This window comes from Pavona decussata, unplaced genomic scaffold, assembly GCF_977016875.1.
Source record: "Pavona decussata unplaced genomic scaffold, jaPavDecu1.1 SCAFFOLD_439, whole genome shotgun sequence".
Taxonomy (NCBI): domain Eukaryota; kingdom Metazoa; phylum Cnidaria; class Anthozoa; order Scleractinia; family Agariciidae; genus Pavona; species Pavona decussata.
This window is the reverse complement of record NW_028145794.1, coordinates 163,105-187,238: the sequence shown is the minus strand read 5'-3', so window position 1 is coordinate 187,238 and position 24,134 is coordinate 163,105. Positions and strand designations below refer to the sequence as shown.

At 36.1% G+C, this 24,134-nt stretch overlaps 1 protein-coding gene across 4 annotated transcripts; it reads right to left on the bottom strand.

Annotated features, from left to right (window-relative positions):
• Positions 1–24,042, bottom strand: LOC146450590 (adhesion G protein-coupled receptor L1-like). 4 transcript variants are annotated; one of them, XM_085100233.1, is made up of 20 exons: positions 23,933–24,042; positions 19,319–19,392; positions 17,130–17,316; positions 16,517–16,689; positions 15,375–15,589; positions 13,566–13,625; positions 12,861–13,038; positions 11,604–11,735; positions 11,131–11,206; positions 10,918–11,029; positions 10,060–10,112; positions 9,206–9,332; positions 8,429–8,532; positions 7,949–8,051; positions 6,580–6,730; positions 4,815–4,899; positions 3,996–4,062; positions 3,107–3,183; positions 2,856–2,982; positions 1–1,726 (listed from the first exon to the last, which is right to left on the bottom strand). In XM_085100233.1, the coding sequence occupies exons 2-20, from the start codon at positions 19,377–19,379 to the stop codon at positions 1,457–1,459; spliced, it is 2,358 nt and encodes a 785-aa protein (XP_084956359.1). In that variant the 5' UTR covers positions 19,380–19,392; positions 23,933–24,042; the 3' UTR covers positions 1–1,456. The 4 variants fall into 4 exon arrangements, with proteins under 4 accessions (XP_084956359.1, XP_084956357.1, XP_084956356.1 ...); XM_085100231.1 differs by lacking the exon at positions 23,933–24,042 and adding an exon at positions 23,477–23,527; XM_085100230.1 differs by lacking the exon at positions 23,933–24,042 and adding an exon at positions 19,498–19,733.
• Positions 24,043–24,134: the final 92 nt, after the last annotated feature.

Genomic DNA, 24,134 nt, shown 5'->3' with positions numbered 1-24,134 from the left:
AGTCAAAGACCTTTATTACTCCTCATATATTATTTGATTATTTTTTGTAATACTAATCTACAATTATACTAATATACAATTATACAATTATATAATTCTAACCGTACTCGCACGGTGAAGTGGTTGTTGTCTATGCTATCATTTTGCTGACTTAATGCATTTTAGGGGGAGTTTTACCTTTCCGTGTACTTCCACCAATGTGAAGGACACGGGAAAGTATATAAAAATTTCCAGAGTCATGGCTGTCAAAATCTTGTTGCCACAGAGACATCAGGTTATTTGAACAATTAAATGTGATACCAAAGCCTGGTGGTGTTTCTTTCAATATTCAAAAAGGTTGTGAATACTCAAAGTCAGCGCAAAGTGACAGAAGAAAGAGAAAAGCACAAAATACATGCAAAGAAATAAACAAACCAAATAAAACAAAATAATAATCAAACACTGACAACTGTACATCTACTAAGCGATTCTACAGTTCTACAGATAACTCCATATAAGGATATGTTTTTTAGTAGTCATCGCTTTTTTATGCGCTTGAAAAGCATGGTTTAAAGAAGTTAGGTCCGTTTACGTTCTTTTGCTCCGTAGAACTAGTACAAAGAAACAAACAAGGAAACGGCTTATCCTGGGCAATCTAATATATGTGTCACAATAAAATTCTGTAATATAATTTTTAATAATTACCGTAGGTTTATTGATCACCATTGCAGTTAAAAACTGAATTACAGGGATAACACGCAAGCTTCAAAAATTAACACTACTATAATAATACTACAATTATATACACTGCTTTATTATGAAATAAGTACATTTATACACTGTGCCCTTGATGAAAGGTAATACATGAGCCGGAACGCTTTGTGCGGCACATGTTCCCGTTGTTACATGCTTTGGTATTACAGATCGCCTCTGACCTAAGGCTGTGGCCGTGGATGTGCCCTCTGCTATTGAAAACCATTGTGTATTCTTTGGTAAGCTATGCATCGCGTGTGGATGAACTTTTTAATAGGTATACAATAGATTCGGTGAACTGGTATACTAAATAGTTTTTCCTCCACCAACATAAGAAAGACCGGTACTAGTGAGGGATTATGGGATCGTTTGGGAAGACGGAAGGAAATTGCGCCGTTGAATAAATGCATTTCTTGGAAGTCGGTAGTATTGGAAATACTCATTTAGTTGAAAACTATTTAAAAAGAGTTACGCTACTCCAAGAAAATGCCGAAATATGCACTTATCTTCATCCGTCTTCCCAAACGATCCCATAATCCCTTACGTGTACCAGTCTCCTCACTGTTTCGAGAACGGGATATTGTAGCTTTTCTATCAGCGTGTTTTCTTCTTTGTGCTTAATACTTAATGCATGTTTTAGTTTGTCTTGTGTTACGTTTAACACCAGCCGAATTACGTTACTTTGGTTTTTGCTTTACAGGAATTTTTAAAAATCCTCCTTGCTTTAAGAATGCACGGGAGTAAGGCAGCTTTCTCTCGTGTCGGAGGCAATGGGAGAAACCTGGTGCCTTCTGAGAAATGGATCAGGACTTGCTGTGGTTCCACGGATGACACTCATGGCATGTTTCCCAGGAAGCTCACAGGAGCGGTCTACATCTGACCGAGAGTTTGGAAAGTTGTCATTCTTTGTTGATTGCCATTTTTGTTTCTTTCGCAGATACGCTGCTCGAACATCGCTGCTACGGAGGACATGCATAACAAAGATGAAGAATCCCTGAAAATTATAAACAAGTGCAACCTGATGTTCAATAGCACTGGAAACTATTTTCCTAATCAAATTTAATATAAAAGAAGAGAGCTGAAGCAATTGGTATAGCAGTGCCCCTGTGATTGTCGGTGTCCACAGCTAAAAGTTTCATCAATATTTAGATTTTTTTTAAATGGAAGTTGTTGTTGTAGTACATTTACGCTATAGGACAGACTTTACACTATCAAGAAGACAATCAATGAAAGCAAGTGACACACTCAGACACCAACCCACGACCTGGCCAGTAACTTACGCATGCGCACAGCCATATCACCCGGAAGCTATCGTTTATCATTCAGTTTTGGAATAAGATAATAGATAATACTTTATTGAACACTCCCCAGAGGGGCTTTTCGGTGATCAATACAACATGTTTAAAATGAAAATAAGGTAAATTAATTATATATACATATAAGAACGATACATAAAAGGTAGAAAATTACTAATTAAGTCTATAAATACCTAAGTGTCCCGCAATATATGCTTAAGTTTACGCTTAAAAACCTCATGATTTTCACTAAGTTTAAGATCTTTATCTAAGCTGTTCCATAAACTGACAACTCTGTACTGGAAGGACCGCTGACCGGTAGCTGTTCTGAATAAAGGGATATTCAACTGTTGTGAATTTCGTGTCACACGACCGGAAGCTTGGCCCCTGGTAACTAGCTTGGATCTAAGGTAGTCAGGGGCGCAACCCGTCATACATTTGAAAGTAAAAACAGCGTCTCTTAGGTAAAAAGGTGCTGTGTTACAGTTAGCCAGCGTAACTCCCAGTCGATTAGTCAATCAATCAATCAATCAATCAATCAATCAATCAATCAATCAATCAATCAATCAATCAATCAATCAATCAATCAATCAATCAATCGATCAATCAATCAGACAGCCATGCAGTCAATCAGACAGCCATTCAGTCAAGCAGTAACCCCCAATAACCAAAGAATAATTTATAAAAATGCGTAAAGTAATTAATTATTTAATTTATCAATCCATTAATTGATTGAAATAATCCAATAACCACAACTTATTTATTAAGATGCACCGTTAACATGATGACATCCACTAAGCAGGTTATATATGAGAACATTCAAAGCACCTGTAGTGAGTTCAGAATGGTGAAAATGTATTGAAATGCAAGGCCAGCATCGGTGACACTCAGAACGCCAAACACCCAAGTCATTCCCAGGAGAGGAAACAACACAACGCAAGCCTTCAAGCCCTGCCTGAAAACAAGAAACAAGTAGAATTAATATACTAAAAAAATCTATCCTTTAAAAAAATCCTTGTTTCATAAAATTAATTGCAGTACCACTCTTGCAGTTTAATTTTCGGCTCAAAATTGCTTACTTTATGCTTGACACGTCCTTTGCGGTCTGCATCTTTTTCATCTCGTACACCACTCGGCAAAGAATAACCGAGTTTATCTAAAAAAAAAGACAACAAAAGACATAAGGCACCTCGATAGCAAACATTGATAAAATTTAGAAATCATTTCGGATATTTCCTCAGATCGCGGTCAACAAACGTTCTAATAAGAGGCAATCTTGAAATGACTAGTGGAGCCAACCGGTCATGACAAATCGAAAAGTAGTTAGTTTCTAAAGAATTACTGTGGTGCTAGGTTGGTGAGGAGTAGAAACGAATGTTTGGCTTGTCAACATTGTATATAACTAAAGGTAATTTGGCCACCATAAAGAGATTCGAGTACTGACAGTTATAATTAGCGTTATAATTAGCCCTTCGTAAGATTGAATTAAATTAAGAATTCGCTCTGACAAAGGGTTAACGCTCTAAACGTCAGCACTCAAAATCAAACATTCGGTGATGAGAAATGAGTGTATGGGCTTTCCAATTTACTAGATTCCAAATGGAGTTCAAAATGACATCACGTATCACTATTCATTTTCCAGTGTTGTGGAGATGCCCGAGAAGAGTCCTTAATCGGGTCGTAAGAAATGGGGGAATTTGTGGAATGTGCGAGAAAATACTATTTGGTAGCCCTTAGGTTTGATTATTGTAAGTAGATGACCTGGATCATGTAACGAGTGTTTTCATAGACGTCACGGCGGCCATGTTGGTGTCCCCAAAACAAAGAAATGGCGGCCATGTTGGCGTCCCAAACTAAACTGGGAATTGAACTCTATTTTTATGTAAATACTTTCTTTTGTTTCAGTAAACCAATATGGCCGGTAGTCACGTGAATGAGAACACTCCATATAGTGACAAAAAATTTTACCAGACAAACTGCGAGAACTGGAGCTACAAAAGTCCAAACCAAATTATTGGAAAAGGAAATCCAACAGCTAGGAAAATAGAGTATGTTAAAATTGCAATTAGTGTACATAAAGGAAAATAAAAAACAAAAAACATAAAAATTCAAAAACACCCATTGTCATGTACAACGCCCTTATGCTGATGGAGTACTCCAACAACTTTTCTAAAGGGGTGTGGTAATCTCCCATAGAGGTGATAATCGTCTTCAGAGGGAAAGGAAACGTGGGGGGGGGGGGGGGGGGGGGAGGTCTCAAAGGTAATGAATACAGAATTATTGTAGTGATAAATTAGGTATGACTACCAATTCATTAAAGAATAAACTGCAAAGGACCGCAAACGAAAATGCTGCAAGTATAGCAGGATCTGTAAAAGGTCTCCTCAGCCAAAAATAAACATCAGCAACTGAAATAACTGCAAGGCTGACTGACTGCGTTGAACACGTAACTCGACAGCGACATGATAGAGACATGATAGTGAACATTCACATTAAAAACAACAGTAACGAGGTTATGGGATTATTGAAAGTCCGACGGAGAGCAATAACACACCATGATTGGAGATGGGAGGTGAGGAAGGACCTTTTTTTGTTACTCCATTGACACAATCCGCGACCTGGCGACTAGTATTCAGCCAGGCAGAGCATGCAATGTAACTAACCCGCCAGAAAGAGCAACAGATTCTTGCAGGTTAGTATAATTGTGTTCCTTAATTTCTTAGTGAGGTTATTTTGTTGTTGTAGTTAATAAAATTCTTTTAAAATGATAGGGACTTATAAGCTTACAAGTTGCTCTGTAAGTAGCTCATCACACCCTCCTCTGTTTGGGAAGCAATCAACAAAGATATGAGCACCATAAGACATGGGAATCCTGGAAAAGAAAAGCTGATTAAAAAAAAGGACACACAAAGCCCCAATTTTCTATGTTAATCTAAAGCCACTTATATTACCGTTTAGGTCACACACTTTATTATGGATCCCATTGAAATCTAATAGTAAAAAACAATAATAATAATAATAATAATAATAATAATAATAATAATAATAATAATAATAATAATGATGATGATGATGATGATGATGATAATAATAATAATAATAGTAATAGTGATAATAAATAAATAAATAAATAAAAAATAAATAAATAAATAAATAAATAAATAAACAAACAAACAAACAAACAATACAATGATTGCTTCACTCAGTCGCAGGAGTGCTCGATGCAAAAACACGCAGAGCGAAATATACATTTAAGATAGAAAATGTACCACAGTTACTCGAGTTTCACGCACTAAGCGATCATCAGACTGATGATCGCTTAGTGCGTGAAACTCGAGTAACTGTGGTACATTTTCTATCTTAAGTTTATATTTAAATAAATAAATAGATAAATGGATAAATAAATAACCAATACAGCATCCTTAATATTTTTCAGGCAGTAGGACAGGGATATTTTCCTTGGGAGTCGCTTTCTTTCAGAAGCTGCTCTTAGGAAAAACGAGTGTTTATTATAGTCTTTTGTAGCCCTTTGCTGCGGGTTTGGTATTTGTGCCTGAACGGCTCCATTTTGCTATGGAATATTTTCCCCCATTTACTGGGAAGCCACAGTAATGAACAAACACAATATACAACACCAGGGGGAAAACGCATGTAAACATGTATGAACAACAGTATAGGAAGAAAAAATTAAAAAAAAAACAAACAAACAAACAAAAGAACAGTTTGATCTGCAGAGGCTGTGATATTGATTTACAATACAGATTGATTTACAATACAGCTTGCGCGAAGGAGTCTGAGGAAAAATGGATAGTCCTCATATTCTATTCCTCATTCATCCCTTGTTAGTTTTTACTAACTCTTAGGCCCGTTTAAACGGTTTCACCTTTGACCAACATTCGTCCAACAAAAGTTGAACGGACTTTGAACAAATGTTGGAGTGATGCATGTTGAGCGGAGTGTTCAAACGGCTTCACCGCCATTCAACATTTTCGAGAGCAAAGGAAATGTTGTATTAATGTTAAATGGACGTTTAAACCGATTTAATTTGATTCAACACGTTTTCAACAAACTTTCAACATTTTGTAAGCTTTCAACAATGTTGCCCGACCTGTTCAAACGCCCCCTGCATTTGCTTCAACAATTAGTGTTGAACGTACGTTGAACCAAATGTTGAACCGTTTATACGGACCTTTATAATTACCTATGTTTGTTTAGCAGTAATGTGTTTGTGAAAACAGCCTTGAAGCATTTGCAAGTCAACTGTTGTAATTTCTGTTGAATTCGCAAGAACATGTTTATAAAAAAAGTGAGCATGCCTTCTATTTCGAGTGGCGCTACTTATGAGAGATTCAAAAATGCTGTTTTGGAAAACGATTTTTGATAAAAAATAGCTGTTTTAAAATGTTGTTAGTAGAGAAATCTAATGTTGAATTAGGAGACGATCTTACTCTATGGGGAATAATTTTCCCTAAACGTTAATAAAATTAATAAAGGATTAAATGATTGACAAAATTACGTTAAGGTAAAGCCGAGTAAATGTTTCAGTACTCACCCCAGGAGAAAGCATAGAACAGCTTCATTTTAACAATCGTGTTGAAAACTTTAACAACCATCAAGTGAAGGTAGATGCCCTCCATTAGCATCCATGCAAAACCAGCCAGATAAAAATAGTGGATTGACACTGCCACAAAGATACAGGCTACCTGTAAGAAGAAAAGGAATAAAAATGAAAACACCTTATTCTACGACTTAAGCCCCATTCACACCAAAAAAAAACATGTTTAATTAAATCAGGTTTAACAAAATAAAAATAAGCAACAGAAAGCTGAAACATTAGCTTTGACATTGGATTCAAGTGAATTTAAAGGCCCACCTTCACCCAAGAGTCATTGCGGTCGTTTGTTTTTGTTTTGAAATGCTGTATTGTCCAAACACGTGATCTTTTTGGCTGTACAAACTCAAGCGGTTCATGCAGGTTTCCTGTATGACTCGTGCTGGAGGGGAAGAATTTTCGTGATCGCTTATTGCTTTCTCACTTGCCTCACGCTTAAATAAAATAGGAGGGGGGGGGGGGGGGTTCATATATGAAAACTGTTCCTGGGCGTGCAATACATCTTGGGTGAACGTGGGCCTTTAACTTGTGCTTTCATTTGTGCCAAGTCTGTAGTCGACAAAAATCCGAAAGCAGCTTTTATAAGGAAACAATTTTAAACCGTGTTTAACTAAACAGCTTTTAAACGTGTTTAAGCCTTGGTGTGAATGGGGCATTAATCTACGACTTATTGTACAAACTTGGTATAACTCTACCAAGTTGTAAAAGGACAGTGACATCAACAACAATCTCAATAAGTTTTGAATATCAATGTAATGCAGTGAAATGATGTCGGCAAAATGAGTCTCTGGCTTACCTGACTAGAAATAAGATAAGATAAAGATTGTATTGAAAACAATACATGGCAGCCAAGGGATAGCATTGCGTACCGTTAAAATGTAAGTAATAAAAATAACCTAAATATATAATAAGGCCATATAATAAAGTGCTATTAAGTTCGATTCAGTTCGAAAAGCTATTTACAAGATCTAAAATTAATTCAGACAGTATTTATATTAAAACATGACTCAATAATAAATGATAAATGAGTAAAAACAAATAAAAATAAAAGTAAAAATGAATGAGGAAAAAACACCATTTGAATGACCATTCACTTTCCTGCCAAATCTTCCAAATAAAGAACCGTGGATTGAGATGACCAATCATCTTCATGCCTTGTAATCTTTTATCACCTTTTTATCATGATTACTTCTACTAAGTTTATCGAAATTCAAACACTTTAAATGCTTGGGCTTGCGTAATTAACTTCCTTCGTCATCCCTTTGTTACAGTAATGCCAATAGTCGTTTTGCTAGTCATAGTAAGTTACCTGTCGAGCTGTAGCATCAATGCCCGCGAGGAAAATGATTTGCGCAATTGCTATGGAAACCACAAGGTTGAGGCGTATTTGGTACTGCTCTTGTTTGAGGTTCCTTAAAAAGAAATGAATGTATGAATCACATTAACCTTTAAGAACACTCTGATTAACATAATGGCGGTAGAATAGTTTCTAATAAAAAACAAATAATTGTTAATTAGAGATCAGTGATATCATAATAAATAAAATAATTGTTTCTGACGATGTACAATGTAGTTACTCACACATGTTGTAGATTGTACCTTCTTACTGTTAGTCTTCACCAGTAAGTAGTCAGGTAACCGGCGTAACCATCTACACTGACTTAAGTAACTACGTCGTAAGACAAACGATTATTTGATTACTAAATCACTGATTGTTGGGCATTGAATCGTGTGAAGCTTTCTAGGCAGCATTAAGGGAGTGATCCCAAAGCAGAAAAATACGACTTACATTAAAACCAGATAAGTTATAATAGTCAGAAGTTCTCCCAAAAGTGAAAGACCGCAGCCGATATAGGTAATAACTTCCAAGGCCACCTGATGTTTGGTAGGAGTCTGTCGAGTGAAAAATATTATTAGATTAATGATAGTTGGATAAATAGAGTAGAACGTCGAGCGCAGACCAAAGTAATCCATATGGTCTGTGATTACAGTAAAATTAACTAATGGAGAGCTGCCAGGTTAGTTCAGTTGGTACAGCACCGGGCCATTGAGCAGGAGGTCGCGGGGTTTGAATTCTGGCCGGATCAATACTCAAGATCTTAAAACAACTGAGGAAAAGGTGCTTCCTTTGCTTTGACATCTGCGAATATTTATAGATCTCCAGGCAGTTTGGACGAACACGTAGAAATGGTGGTCACGTTTCCAATGTGGGGGTCTATACTATACCATACCATACCATACCATACCATACCATACCATACCATACCATACCATACCATACCATACCATACCATACCATACCATACCATACCATACCATACCATACTATACTATACTATACTATACTATACTATCCTATGCTATGCTATGCTATACATGAGAGATTCCATGGCAGCTTTGGAGATTTTTTATGAAAGCTAGCAGACGAAAATATGCAGTTCGGGAAAATTGAAATCGTCGCAAATCTAACACTCACAGTTAATGACTAATGGAAGTTAATACCGACAAACACCAGCTGACAACAGCCAAAGAATTCTAAATTTGGCGTAAAAATAGTTACAATCACCTTGATTTCTCCTGTTTGCATCAGAATAGCAAAGTTCGTCAGATGATTACAGGTGCACACAACTTTGGTGTCAGTTTTGTTGACCAAAGAGCATCCTCTAGTTGACCAGGAACCGTTGAATTCGCTTCTGCAGAAACAATGCAGCAAAACATTCAATAAATTGTAGACATGTTATATTATTTGCCCTTCAGGCGGAGTGGCCACTATGAAGACTTGCACAAAGTCTTTACCGCAAAATTTGCTTTCGTTTTTAGCTAGTAAAAGGGCCTAACTGGCTATAAGAGAGAAGGCCAATAGGGCTGAGATAGGCTTTTGCCCATATCGAGGGGCCGTCTATAAAATAACTACCAGAGTAGACCAGTACTTGATAAAACAAATGTAAAAGAGCGAAACCAGTAGTAAAATAAATGTTCTATAATACAACTGAACACAGGAAAAAATTCACTTTAAATCAAAAAGACCTGTTTCAGCTTCATAGTGTCACATTATCCCAGGTGACCTTGGAGCTTGACCTTCTAAGGTCAGATTCTTTCAGCCTTCTCTGGGACTCATTTTAGCCATTGTGTGCATTACAGCTCTAGAGATTTGTCCCTAGTCGAGGAAAGCAAAATGAGATCTCCAAATAACACGGAGGCTAAAAATATATTTATATATATTTTAATTGCAGTGTGGAAGTTAACGATAGAAAGTATGGGAAGTGAAGGGTAAATTTCCTCCTGATTTCGTTATAATACTTGAACGTCTCTAAATCAGTTGGCGACGCCAGATTTTAAGGCCAGGACTCATAATATTGCCGAAAGCTACGTTATCGATCCTATGGTAAGTATATTCTAATATCAAGTTGTGACTCATACCTCTCCTGAAAATCCCAGAACACGCAATATGGTGTGTCCTCCGCTTTTGCTGGCTTTAGTATGAAACAAAACAAAACAAAACAAAACAAAACAAAAAATGAATGGTGAATGAGAAAAAACAGTAAGCAGAAGTCCTTGTGGCGCTCAGTCAAATTATATACATGAAAGCAAAGTTGTGAAGGTAAACACAAGCTAAATTCTTCAGAATAATTGTCTTTCTTTACCAGTTACCTTCTTAATTCTTCTATTTTTTTCTTAAATTTTTATCAGGTAAATTATTCATTCATTCATTCATTCATTCATTCATTCATTCATTCATTCATTCATTTATTCATTCATTCATTCATTCGTTCGTTCGTTCGTTCGTTCGTTCGTTCGTTCGTTCGTTCGTTCATTCAGTCATTCATTGTTCGGCTATCAAAACGTATTGAAATTATTCCAGTTGTATAGATGAATTGAGTCAACAGGATGTGAAAGGAAAACAACCGAGTTTATCGAGTTTATAATCAGGGCTGAGTTGCTCGAAGCATAGTTAGCGCTAACCATTGGTTAAGAGGTATTAAAACCAATAGGTTGTCATGGCATTTAACCCGGGTTAGCGCTAACCATGCTTCGAGCAACTGGACCCAGCAGTTTAATCCAAAAATATGTCTTGTTTTGCATGCCTTTACAAAAGTCTATAAGGGTGATCACAACGTAACGTCAACTGTAAATTAATGTGCATTGCATTATAGTACGACGTAGATCCACCACCCAAGACTTATTGATTTCCGTTAAAGCGTATGCTTAATTATGTTCCAAGAAAAACTGATTTTTTTTAAGGAACAAGGGAAGCGGAACTTGAAAATGAGAACTTACCTCTTCTAACGTGAATAAAACAGTAACGTTTCTTTGCAGTACCCTGAGGGGTCTGGGGACAACAGAACAGGCGATGATTCGAGTTCCGAGTTTTGTATTCTTCAATTTCTTCCTAAAATAGAACAATATAAAAAATTATCAATAAGACGAAAGGCCTGAAAAAACGAACAAGCAAAGCTTGTTCAGTCAAGTTCGCTGTAGTTGAATACATACCCATCAAGTAACGCATGGCTTTCGTCTGGCAGTAACTCGTGCAAGAAGGTGTATAATATGCCAACCATTACAGTATCTGTTCAAGAGAAGAAGGATACTTTGAATAAAATAACGTTACTGCTAAGTGGAAAATTGCTTTCGCTATCCTTTTATGGCAGCTCATATGACACACCAGGTTCCCAAAGCAAAACCGTTGGGACGACCTGTGCAGGAGACGAGGGATAAAGAAACGATAAAGGATAGATGAGGAGTAAGGTGCTAAATGTATACTGCGCGATGTAAATATTTTCCAATGGAAAATGTAAAATGCCTTAAAATAAACATTTTACTAGGTGAAAAGCTTTATAATATGGCTGCGAGCCTTTCTAAACGTTTTACAATGGGCAAAACCGTTTTCGTGTAACCTACTGTATTTTTCATACGTGATCTATAGACCAATATCTAATCGAGAAATGTTGTCACGTATTTCATACCTCCCTTTTCAAAGAGTTCTGCCGGCAAAATTATCTTTTCTTTCCAGTCATCAGAAGGCAGTTTTCCATTGTCATCGGAAGGGAAAATGACGTCACTTATGTGACCAGCGTTTAGTTTCTGCACCGTAATAACTAGCCAATGAAATAAACGACAATTAGTTTGGTGAAAGACGCGCAACTCAAAACGAAGGAAACTACACTACCAAGTGTGAAGTGTACATACATACTGTACATACTGTATTGTAAGCGGCTTTCTTGTATGCGTGTTGTAAATTAAAAAAAAAAACACATTTTCGACACCATTTCACAGGAATAGCTCTGTTATGTTTTGTGAGTTAATTTGAAATGTCAAGTTTGCACTCGCGTTAGCTCACCATGTCTCGAATCTTAGTTTTAAGCTAATGCATGTTTTGGTAAGATTTTAACTTTATTAAAATGAAACGAAAGGATCCTTTCAAAACGAGACATATTATAATAGTTTTTGCATATAAATCAAGGTGAAAATATTTGAATTTAATTGTCCTTGGGACGAAGCAGTGAGTGTTCACTGGAAGACAGCATTATTTCTATAAGTAGTGTGGACATTGTAACTACTTTTCGTTTTGTAAGTATAGTAAGTATTGTTAATAATGTAGATATGGTTATTGTGGCTAGTATTGTGAGTATTGTAAGTAATGTTAGTAGTGTTCAGTATTGTAAATAACGTGTCATGTAAGGCAATAAAAATTGTTAAAAAAAACAAAAAAATAAAAACTACACTACCAAGAAGCAGGGAAAGGCTTGCAACATACACTAAGACAGTATTGATTGGGTTATAACTTCTTTTGAAAGTGAAATACATAAAATTCATACGTTTGAACAGCGGATGAAAGATTTCGCAGTTACTTACGCAACTTTTAAGTTACGTAACTGCTTAATAGCAGCTACGAAAAGAAAGCCTGAAAAATTAAGAAACTGTGTACTTAAAGAACGAAGTTCAAATTTAAGAATGTCATATTCTTTACGCCAAATATTTCCACGTGTGACTACATACTCCTTTTTTACGTTATACGTAGGTTCTCGCTATTGACAGAAACCGGAAGTTTTTTTGTGGGAAATAATAGGGCAACCATATAACGCCATGAAATGCAAAAAAGCGATGCACGGTACCTTTAAAATCGTGTTTTGAAACTGAACAGCATTTTCAATAATTTAAAACCCCTTTTCCTCAAGAGTGCAGGTCAAGTTCCCTTTAAGGGCTAACATGTAATTGCTTACCAAAGGCTGTCTTAATGGTAGTGCGTGTAGAATTTGAGCTCGTGTTCAGATGAACCATTGTGTACTTGACAGCAAAACGTTCAAGCTGTTGAACCACTGATAACAAGTTTACTGCTGTTTTAGGAAACCAGTTCTTGCGAAAACGCGACAGCAGTGTGGATGTCGCGTTTATAGCAATCTATAATTGACAATAATGATATCAGTTTTTATATTTGTATCTTTCAATGAAACATAAAATAAAGGGGGGAGAGTTATAAAGTTCTTTTTAAATGATGAAGCTTCCCAACTAGAAATAGCAAGTTGAGAGAGGACGTTTAATATATCCAAGCCATTAAATATTTTTGCTGGTATATCGAAAGCGTATTAGTGAACTGAACTCGAAGTAGAATTCATACTATTTCCATTATATTGCTCGAAGGTCACACGAACCTTTCGATTATTTTTCGAAAACTTCGATTTCCAAAAATTAAGTAAGATTATCAAGTTTGCATGTTATCTCGGCCTTATGCGCCTACTGGCACGTGGAGAGATGTTATTTATAGTTAATAACTGTGGTGAGACCATGAGTGAGACTAACCGCCGTGTGATCATTATAGTAATAAATATAACACGTCACCAAGAATTACTGAATTCCAATGTATAAGATTATTTCATGCTTTAACTTGTGGAACCAGATAATGAAAACAAAACATTTATCGAATGTACCTGTAAAGAATCCTCTTTGACCACATTCAGCTCTTTCATCTTAGTGAAATACTCTTGAATCTTTCCAGAGAAAAAAAAGGAAAATCACTATCGTTGTAGTTGTCATCATCATCGTCATCATCATCATTATCATCATCACTTTCATAATTGCCATCATCATTATCATCATGGTCGTCATGATTATTATCACGATCTTAATTACGCCTTTAGAAATTAACCCTCTGCCTAATTTGGATAAAATTAGTGAAGCCACACGCGATACACTCATTGTCTTAGCTTAGCAGTTGAACTGAGAACCTATACAAAAATTCATGGCTCTCCAGCAGACAGCCAGCCACCCCTCCTTGCCCTTATCAACGACGGGTGTTTTCAAATCTTCTTAACCGGAATATTGTTGCAATGGAAGGTTCTCACCCACCTGAATTCACAAAGAAAAGCTGGTTGGCTTTGCTTAATCAGTTGAAGGATTTGTGCAAGATTTTCGGGTCTCTTCCACAACTTGACATTGTACGTGACCATGACAGACACACAACCTTAAAATCCAAACTTTTTAAGAAAAGGAATCGCCCATAGTGACGTTCACGATTTTCCTGGCGCAAACCAAAGCGTATCCATTTCTTAGAATTCACACTCTTACAGAAGTGATAACATCATAGGCAAGTATATTTCTATGACTTTTCTATAATATTTCTATCCTTAGTGTAAACAATACGAGCTAATTACGACAAGTTATAAAGAAAGTTGAATCGTTATTATCCCCGATTTATAAGAAAAAGATTGGAATTCCCCCGGCCCATTTACTCTCTCTGCATGTTCTTTCTCTCTTTCTTTCCTCCTTTCTTTTTACACGGATTTTTCTTTGTAATGCATGATTAGAATTGGCACTTGCCACTTACGCGCAATGATCGGGAATTTTTTAGGCTTGTAAACTAAGTCTCGTTAAACTATTTTACAACATAGTTGGCGATAATATACCCTCAGCGATCTCAGATTTAGCTGTATGGCGCAAGTCCGTTGACTTGAGAGGATATAAAAAGACCGTTGTTCCACGATTTTCCACCTATTTTATGAAACATTCTATTCGTTATAGAGGTGCTGTGTTATGGAATTTTGTCTCAGATTATTTTAAAGACTCTTGTAGTTTTAAGCAATCTCACAGAAAGGTGCAATCTGATCCCACATTTAGGGAATACATATTTACTAGTGCATAAAACGTTCAAAAGTACATTTTGCACTGTCATACTTTTACCTTTTTAAAACTGATTATCCATTAGATGTATTTTTTGCATTTCTTTTGGTAGGTAAATTAGGTAATAGTTACACATGACCCCTCAAGAATGTAATGCTTTTATTCTTATAGTGTTTAAATAAAGGATCTTAATTAATTGATTCACCCCAGTTTATAAATAGGTTAAGCTTAACAGTTACACTAAATAAGAAGAGAGAAGAAGGGCACATCTAGTTTAACTAAATATAATGATGATTACAATAGAAAGGAATAATTAATTAGCTTATTAAAAGCAAAAGCAGATATTTAGCAATTACTACAAATATTGATTGATAGAGGGCAACATTTTCAGGAATTCATCCTCAGACATTCATTACTAGTGCCACCCTACGGATACGACCAAAAAAAAAAATAAATAAATAAAAAACACTTTTTTTGTGAAAGATACCTAGCAACAACTCTAGATCTGTAATTTGGGTTCGCCCCCTTAAATTTTGTTGAGAGTTCGAAAGTAACAGATTTACTCAAAACGTTTTAGTTCCGTTATATCATAGAGCATGTACTACGGAGCAAAGAATTACCAGCTTCTCTGGAGTCATACGTGCTGTTGGCGGGATACTGGAAGATTGTGAAGCAGTACTCAAGGTCTTGGTAGGTACGATCGTTGCTTTGTTAGTGACTATTGTTGTCGTTGTTGTAACTTGTTTATCCATTGTACCTGAGGCTACAACTGTCAGGTTTAATATTGATACTGTTCTTGTAGGCTGTACTTGAGTTGTCAAAGTTGTTGGTACACCTACAAAGAGAAGATGACCAACGGAATGGGTAGAGAATGGTCGCGAGAGACATAAGCTGGGTGAAAATTGGCATTTCAAATGCATTAATATACAAGTGACAAAAACTTCATAGCTCAGTTGTAGTAAGTCGTTAACCCTATCTAGACCTGGGCGGGGGAGGTATTATGCCCGAGGCGAGTTTAAACCTTAATAACCTTTTTTTCAATATTCGAGAAAATGTCAGAACTTTTTTCAGAAATTAACCTGGCAAAAATTGGTGTGGTCGGTTAGTGTTGATTGACTTTGATGTTATCATGACAACCCATTTTTGATAGGCAGTTTTTTTAAGAAAATAGAGAATCCGTTTTTAAATGAAGACAAATTGGTTTGTTCTAGTGGCGTTTATGTTTTTATCTCAAATTAGTATTTCTTTTTTGGTTTTGATTACTTTTCAGCGCTTTCCTGAAGTTTTGGGAAAATCCAGAAATCCAAGATGGCCGCCATTTGGCTATCATGGCCTAATTACCACGTAATATGGTCATCGCTTCGTGTTGCGAACCTCAAAGGGGTCATCTTTGGACGTATTATGTATCCTCCAAGTCCCTCTGTCATAACTGTTGATACTTGAGAAGTTATGAAGGGCGGGTCTTCCACGCCCGCCCCCCCTCCCCCCGCCCCCTTACCAGCCCCAGGAGGAAAAAAACAACAAAACAAAAAAAAAAAACCGCCTAGATATGGTTAAGTTTAAAGTGAACTGGTGGTGGAACGTTTTATGCCAACTAAAGTTTCTAAAACCACTTGAACCCATACACTAGTGGAAGAATAATTTAAATAGCGCCAGATATCAACATATTTACTCGTTTATAATGGATTATCCTGTGGATCAGCTATACGGTAAGCATATTCCAATGCAATCTGAACATGCATGCTAAATTGTTATAGTTTACCTTGAAAGTTTTCACAAATGTAGCCATGATTGTCTGTGCAGTTTGCAAATTCCAGTTTTTGGCTATTTGTTAGTAGAAAGCAGTAGGTGACAGCCTGAATTTGTTTCACTATTTGGAAAAATTCTGCGTCGGTTCTGGGAGTGGAGCCATCACTCCAGACATATTTGCCATCTCTGCGAAAGTAAAAGTACTTTTTAGGTTAGGAAGAAAAACTTAACAGACCTTATTCCAAAGTGGCTACTATTTTATACTTTTTTGTCCGTATTCAAATAAGCTCTTTTAACCTTGTTCTTAAGCTTCAAAATCAAACGAACTGATTTGACCTTGGACGAGGCAAGAGGAGCTAATTTGCATGCAAACAACAAAACACTAAAATGGAAGCCATTTGGGAATAAGCTTTTTATTTGCAGTTGCGCTGACAAAAAATGAAATAAATAAATAAATAAATAAATAAATAAATAATAAAAAAGAACAGCAACGCTAGACTAACTTCACAGTCCTGCGCTATTTTTGTTGTATTACCAAACGAAGCCTGGGGAGACCCCGAAAACTACCGAGAGACCCGAAAGTTGTGGAGAGGGGCGAGGAACAGACACCCTTCTCGAACACTTACTTCCGGCGAAGGTCTGTCCAATACTTCATCCGTAGAGAAGAATTAACAACAGATTTGGCCTGGTTGAGTTGATCAGTCTTTTTAACCCTTGCTAAACGTTGAAAGCCATGGCGTTGACACGCCAAGGTTGCCGAGCTGTGTTTTTTGCCATCTGTATACGCCTTGTATGGTACACTACTGAAAACGCCTGTGGAAGCAAAAGTCGCTGTACGATTACTCAAATTAAACATTATCGAGATGGCAATGCTAAGGAAATTAAGATATTTTAACAGCGTTTTTTTATTCACCGAAGTAGAGGTAAATGTCTACCCTTTTTTAAAATTTATCACTGACACTAACGTCAAACATTGTTTTCAAATGTACTAAGCCAGTGGATAGCCGGCCCCAATCCATCTTAATTCGTAGCGTAAGAAAATCTTAAAAAAAAAACCGCTCATGAGAATGGATAGAAAAGTTCTAAAAACTTCAAATCTAGTAAACGAAATGTTGTTATTAAAGGGACGAACTTCACACAAAAAAATATGACTTTCCGTTTTCCTATTGGCTGTGTTAGATTTGCAAAGGAATGGTGATAAAATGTACAGCCGCTATTTTTTCCCGTAAGGTGGATTACTCAATTTATTTCTGATCAGTACGAAATCCAAGATAATGATAGCAAATACTATCCAGAGTCTGAGTTGGCAGTAGAGAGCGCTTTCAATGCTATCCACTGACTCACTATATACTGAATTAAAATTAAAAAGATTAATAGGGGGCTAGTTGTTCAGCCCGATTAAGCTAAGCCTGAGTTAACCATGAACTTTCAGTCGCCTTTACTACCAATAAAAATGCTTTGAAGTACAGAATGCCAAAAGTTTCTAAGGACGTCTTTAAGTTTTCCTTTTTTCCTAGATCAATAACCAAGTGGAACTCACTGTCCGCTGACTTAGTAAATTGTAAGTCATTATCTGATTTTAAGTTAAATTTAGGAAAGCACGTGAAATAAGTGAAGTAAATTATAGTAAATTATAATTTTGAATTATCATCTATTTTTTTTGTAATTTGACATATTTACTTTTATTTAACTTATAAATATGTGCATATATGTGTACATATAAGTATATTTTATTTTAGCTTTTATTACAGTTGATGTGATGTCTTACAAAATTTTATCAACTTAATAAATGTATATGTAGATGTAGATGAACTGGGTAGAGAGGGACATTGCAAAACAAAAATGAAAACAGCAAAAAAATTATAGCAACTTTTGTGATGATTCGGTGTTAAAGTCCAGTTTTTCTGGAGATTGCGATAAACATCTCATTGTCAAACCACAAAGGAAAAAAACAAAAACAGAAACAACGACAAAAATAACAAACAACCTAACAAAATATCTAAAACAAACTTACTACAAGTACGTGTACGCATGGAATGATTCGTTTTTTGTTTTGTTCTTTATTTGCTAGCGATGGTAATTCGAGAATTTTCCTAATGCTAAGCGGTACCATGAATATAAATTTCCACTCATCTGATGTTCGAAAGTTTTTTTCCTTTCTTCGTATGACTTCATGTTTGACAGAACAATTTGGGTTTGGTGATATTCATCATTAGCGAGCCTTACATTTGTAATTGTTTTACAATCGTTTGGGCACTGGCTTCGTTTATATAACTTGATATCCGTTTATTCGCTAACAGGAGTTAGACAAACAATGCTTTGACAAGTACGTGCCAATGATGGGTCACAATTCGAAACCGGCTGAATAAATCCAAAAGCGATCAAAGGAAAAAGAAATTATCGACCATTGAAAAGGATTTTTTTTAATGGTTGCCGCGTTTTAATTCAGATACACGGCTATCTTGATAAACAGTTTGGGTTAAAGGTCTTTGCTATATTAACATAACAATAATAAGCAGCTTTTTTAGTTTATTCCAATTGCCTTTTTTTTTCCAGCGGAAAGATTGTTACCATGACCAAAGCCAGCTTGTCCAAGTATTATCAAAACGCATTTAAATCTATTAATATACCGTGCAAGCTGAATGTATGCTGAGAAATGGCCACCTCGAACAAAACAGCATAATGTTTCGAAAACCAACCTGTGTCAACAAATGCAGTACTTTTTCTTGTAACGATGCAAATTTAAACGAAAAAGTTTCTATACGTTTTGCTAAAGGAAAAGAAAATCAAAGCGGAACTTTGAAAGAATAAGTACCATTTAAACCACATGGAAACATCGCCAGGGTACTCAATACTAGCAGTTTGACTGTCTTCATCTTCTCCAAGGTTCTGAAACACAAAAGTGAATATAAAAAAATACAAATTAATACTGCAGTTTTAAATTTGGTGAATATGGCCATAGACGCAGAAGAATGAAACAGTTTAAATTCTGACCTAACAGCTGAATTCTTTAAGGCAACCTTGATGCATTGCGGCGCTTTCGATGAAAGGGAATACCTAAACTTGGCAGGGTGATAAAAACCGTTCTTGTAATCTTATGGTACAGATTGAATCTAACGTCTAGTTTATTCAGAACAAACAATTTGCTTTAGGTAGCTTCGGATAAATTATTCATAAAACGATTTGACAGCTCCAGTTTAAGCTTTCTCTTGTTTTTTGTCACTTTGATGAACATTCCTGCCAGCATCCTGTATTCTGTTTGCTTTGTACTGAGTCGGCGTTAATAGAGTTATTCTCACACAGTTATTAATCTGGTAATAAACGAAAAACATTCATTTTTGTTCAAATAGTAATCCTGCTCTACTAACATGAACTTGCCTTTGAAACAACAACCTTTGGTCTTCCAAGTACCTTATTAAATTAGAGGAATTTTATCGTTGGAAATTTCGCGTGAATTTTCCGTGAACGCGCCTGTTATTTCGTCCTTGCATTTAAAATGGCGATTTTGTTTTAGTTGAAAGACAGCTGAGCTAATGTCAGTTTATTAGGGTAATAATTTTTTTAAAATCCAATCTTCAGATCACTTTTAGTCAAACATTTAACACCAAACGTAATTAACTACTGTCAGCTTTTATTAGAGGCTTCTCTGCAGCCCAATTCCGTTTTATATAGTGTTTCTTCAAACTAAAATAAGCTAATGGGAGAAAGGATGTCAGCCAAAAATGGCTAAGGTTTAATCGCTTTATGAGCTCTATTCACTGGAAAAAAAATATTACAAATTTTGGCCTGCAGTGTTTTTATCTTGATATTTTGTTTTCAAGTGTTGTTTGCTCTTAAACATTAACATCAGCTCCATAAATTAAGACAATTGGTAATTTTTCCTTGAAATGCTCAGCTTCCCACCCAAAAAAAAGAAAAGAAAATGCACTCGCACTTGATAAACCTTTATGATTTTTCCGAAGGAAATGTTAAAAGGAAATAAATTTGTATCCGACGGAACTTTTCCTGTCGGTTTCTTTATGTCAAAATTGAACTTCATTATAATTTGGCTAAAGCTCTTCCTTTAATATTCTACTACTGTTAGCAGTGTTAACCATTATGCCATTCTAGTCCATCAGTGTTATTTTGTCTTGCATTCGGCGACATTGGTAAAAGTAATATTAAGAATGCTTCTTCCGCTCAGGTAACGAGTACTAATAAACCTATATTCAATTTCTGGCGAGTGTTTCCCTTTGTTAACCAATATTTTCCCAATACATATATTATGCATACCAAACAAGCAACTTCAATAAAAAATTTTTTGTTATTAACGCTTTTTTTTAGCAAATTTGTCGCCGGCAAAGTTCAAGACAACATTCGGAGTGCAAACATAGTTACTATTATTATTTTTTTTTCGTTTCATCCATTTCTGCAAACGTTTTAGCCGAAGTCGCAAATGCGGCTTCTTGGAAAGCTTCTACTTCGTACAAAATGATATCGTTTTAATTCTTTAAGGAATTGCAATGAACTGAATTCAATGTGGGAGTCGTTCATCGTTAGCAGTCTATAACAGCAAACGTCGGACTTCAAAGGAGCCAACTAGACCAGTTCAACCTTATAATAGACTTATCGAGAGAGCAAAGGTTGCTCATATCTTGTTCGGAGCAGATATTTGCCTTTAGATTTTAGCGTGCCGCCGTTTAATTGTTTTGCTGTAACTAAGCGGAAACCATTTTTACCTTTCATTTTTGTGCTTTACTTTGGAGAGCTTTGTCTTCGCAATTCTTATAAGATGGGCTTATACAGTACGGAAATTGAGGCCCGTAAGCAGTAGCTTATAGTACGCGTAAGTTACCCATTCAGACACCAAATAAATTTAAAACCGACATTGTCGAAACGGAATTATATTTTTTGAGGCATTTCCTTTAATAAAGTAAATAGCTGTCATTCTTGTCACGTCCTTGTTCTTAGGACATAATGGTAAAAATAATGATGACAGGCCAAACACAGCTCCTATTGGTCAAGATAGGAAGAATGTGACCTTCAAAGCTTTGCTCTTACGACTACGTCTTTCAAAGATCTCCCTTTTCTGTTTGAAAAAAGGGAAGGGTCTTTGTATATCTCTCTTAGCAGAAGCTGATTTTCTATCAAGTGCCATTTACTTATCTGAATGGTCTTTAAGTTAGGCACAGAAGAGCGATATTCCCTAACAAACGCACGCGGCAAAATGTTTTTGCTCGGTTTTTGTTTGTTTTGTACGTAGGACCGACATTCTTTCGCTGAAATTGACTTCTGAGAGAGTTTTATCTATAAGGTTATCGGGGTAATCTCTGTGGTGTAATCTCTGTTTGAATAAAGTATTTTTTTCTTAAAATGTTGATTTTGAAGAGTTTTTTCTGAGAGGTCTTAAGACTTCACCTTCGATAAGGTCTTTACTGGAACGTTTCTGTCGGTTTGAAGTGCGTGCGCACGCCAAGAAGGAATTATTATTTTTTTTTCAAAATTTTGGCCCTTGTATACACGTGTCCAGAAAAGTGTTTTGGATGTTTGAAATTCTTTCCACATGTTCGTTTAAATTCGTTTCATGCACCGTGGAGAGTGCCTTATTCTCAGTTTGTTTGACATCGACAGTACTTTTTCGCAATTTGGGTTCTGTGAAGTTTGATTGCGGTAATGTCTCCTGGAAGCACTGATTTTGATGCAGTGAGAAGTCCTTCTTCATTCGTAATGGTAATGGTATTTCCCTCCATAGTATCGATCAAGTAATTCTGACCGTGAATCCCATCAGTTGCTACTGTGTAAAGATTTTGAGGAATGACTATGAGGGGTGGCCTCAGGGCCTTGTATCCATGACTACCGACCATCCACAGTCCGCGTTCAACGAGGCTAAGTGATATGCATCGTAATTTAAAACGATTGTTCTTTCGTAGGAATTGGTGACAATATAATATAGCTTTGATATTTTCAGTTATCGTCCAAATTAAAAAAATAAAAAATAATAATAATAAAAAAATAAAGCAAACGAGGCGTGCAGTTGGTTCTTTTTTATGTTCAAGTGATTGTGATAATACGCGGCCTAGCAAATTTCTAACTTTTATTAGCGCCGAAGAAGTGGGCTGAAAATACTTTTATTTTAACGCTAAGACAAAGAATCTAGTTATTAAATAGCAAATGTCACAGTTTTTTTTTTAATGGGAAAAGTTTCAATTGCCCGGTAAGTTGATGTTTGGCGTTGACTTGGAGTTGTTTGTATAATGAAAACAATTCATTGATGAAAATATCCTGTCTCACTAGTAAATAATTTCTATTTTAATAAACGAAGTTGCCTTGTGAAATGCCTTGATCAGTAATTACTGGCAATGCCGCTTGTTAATGAATCGGTGAGCTCTGAGCAGCAAATGGCTTGATCAATATCAATAGCTGAGAGTTTTTCAGGACGATGCTGAATAATCGAATAAATTTGGTGTCAACATCTGTTGCTGAAAAATATAAAAACTACAGTTACTAAATAATATTCATGAAAGTGTTGTCTATGGGTGAAGACATTGGAATCGTTACAACCGGGTGTTTCATTTGTTTTCATCAGCAAATATTTCAAAATAAAAGAGTCAGTTCCGGTGAATGACGGTTTCATGAAACGTCAGAAATCGAACAACAAATTACTATCTTCGTTTCATATGTTTCCTTTTACGTCGTCGTTATAGTTAAACATGGAAGAATAAAGCTGTTTATAAATAAATGACCTTAAGACTATATTCTTGGAGATTCCCAATAAACGTCTGATACTCCCTTCGATATTAATAGTTAAGAAACCGTCTATGTCATACAGCACGTATTCTACAACTGCTGAGTCTAAGACATCGCTCACTTTGAATATGGTAATAGCTCATAAGGCTGAATAATACTCTCAAACTGCAGCCGAATGTGGATAACCTAAACGTTTTAGTAGTTCTTTTCAGCAAATTTTTCGATGGGCATTCCCAACGTAACTTACCTGGAAAACGCGACAACATATTAATGCAAAATCTTGGCTAGCGGTGCGCCGAAACGAAACTGTTTGCATAAGGTGGAGGTTTCTTTTGAAGGCAACGCGTCTTGAATTAGGATAAGCTGGCAGCATGTCAGTCAAAATAGATAGCAAATTATGTCGATGACCGAGATAAGTTAATTTGCCTCAATGGCCAACGCTACAGTTGACAGGATATTTTGAGGTGGTGATACGAAAATCGAGCTAGATACGTTTCGCGCTATCAGGATCAAAATTCTGTTTGAAAGCATAAGTCTTACAAGCATGAAAATCCTATAAAGTTTCCAAGACAGGAAGTTCGATGCAGAGTCGTTAAAGGCTTCAACATTAAATTCCCCATAATCGATTCCCATTCATATTATAAGCAGTATTCTAAAGAAACCAAGTAACACAACCATGCAGTTAAAGAACTTTACAGCTTACCTGTGCCTAGACTCAATTGTCGTCCGCGTGGTAAACGGTTTCCACGAAAAATGAGAATCAATAAATAAACCCGAAATGTGTCGTAAGGAACGTCTACTAACCACCTATACCTTTTTAACTTATACCTTCTTCAAAATTGTTTCCGTTAAATAATACTCGTGAGTTCCCGCTTGGCCTAGGTTTGAGACTCTTACTGTTTTTT

Excerpts from the sequence above, each read along its gene's own strand:
- LOC146450590 (XM_085100229.1), bottom strand. The coding sequence starts at position 19,463 with ATGGCCATATTCACCAAATTTAAAACTGCAGTATTAATTTGTATTTTT. Across the intron at positions 15,590-16,516 it reads CATTTGTGAAAACTTTCAAG|GTGTACCAACAACTTTGACA; the intron begins GTAAACTATAAC and ends TTCTCTTTGTAG. Across the intron at positions 9,333-10,059 it reads TTCTGGGATTTTCAGGAGAG|AAGCGAATTCAACGGTTCCT; the intron begins GTATGAGTCACA and ends TTGTTTCTGCAG.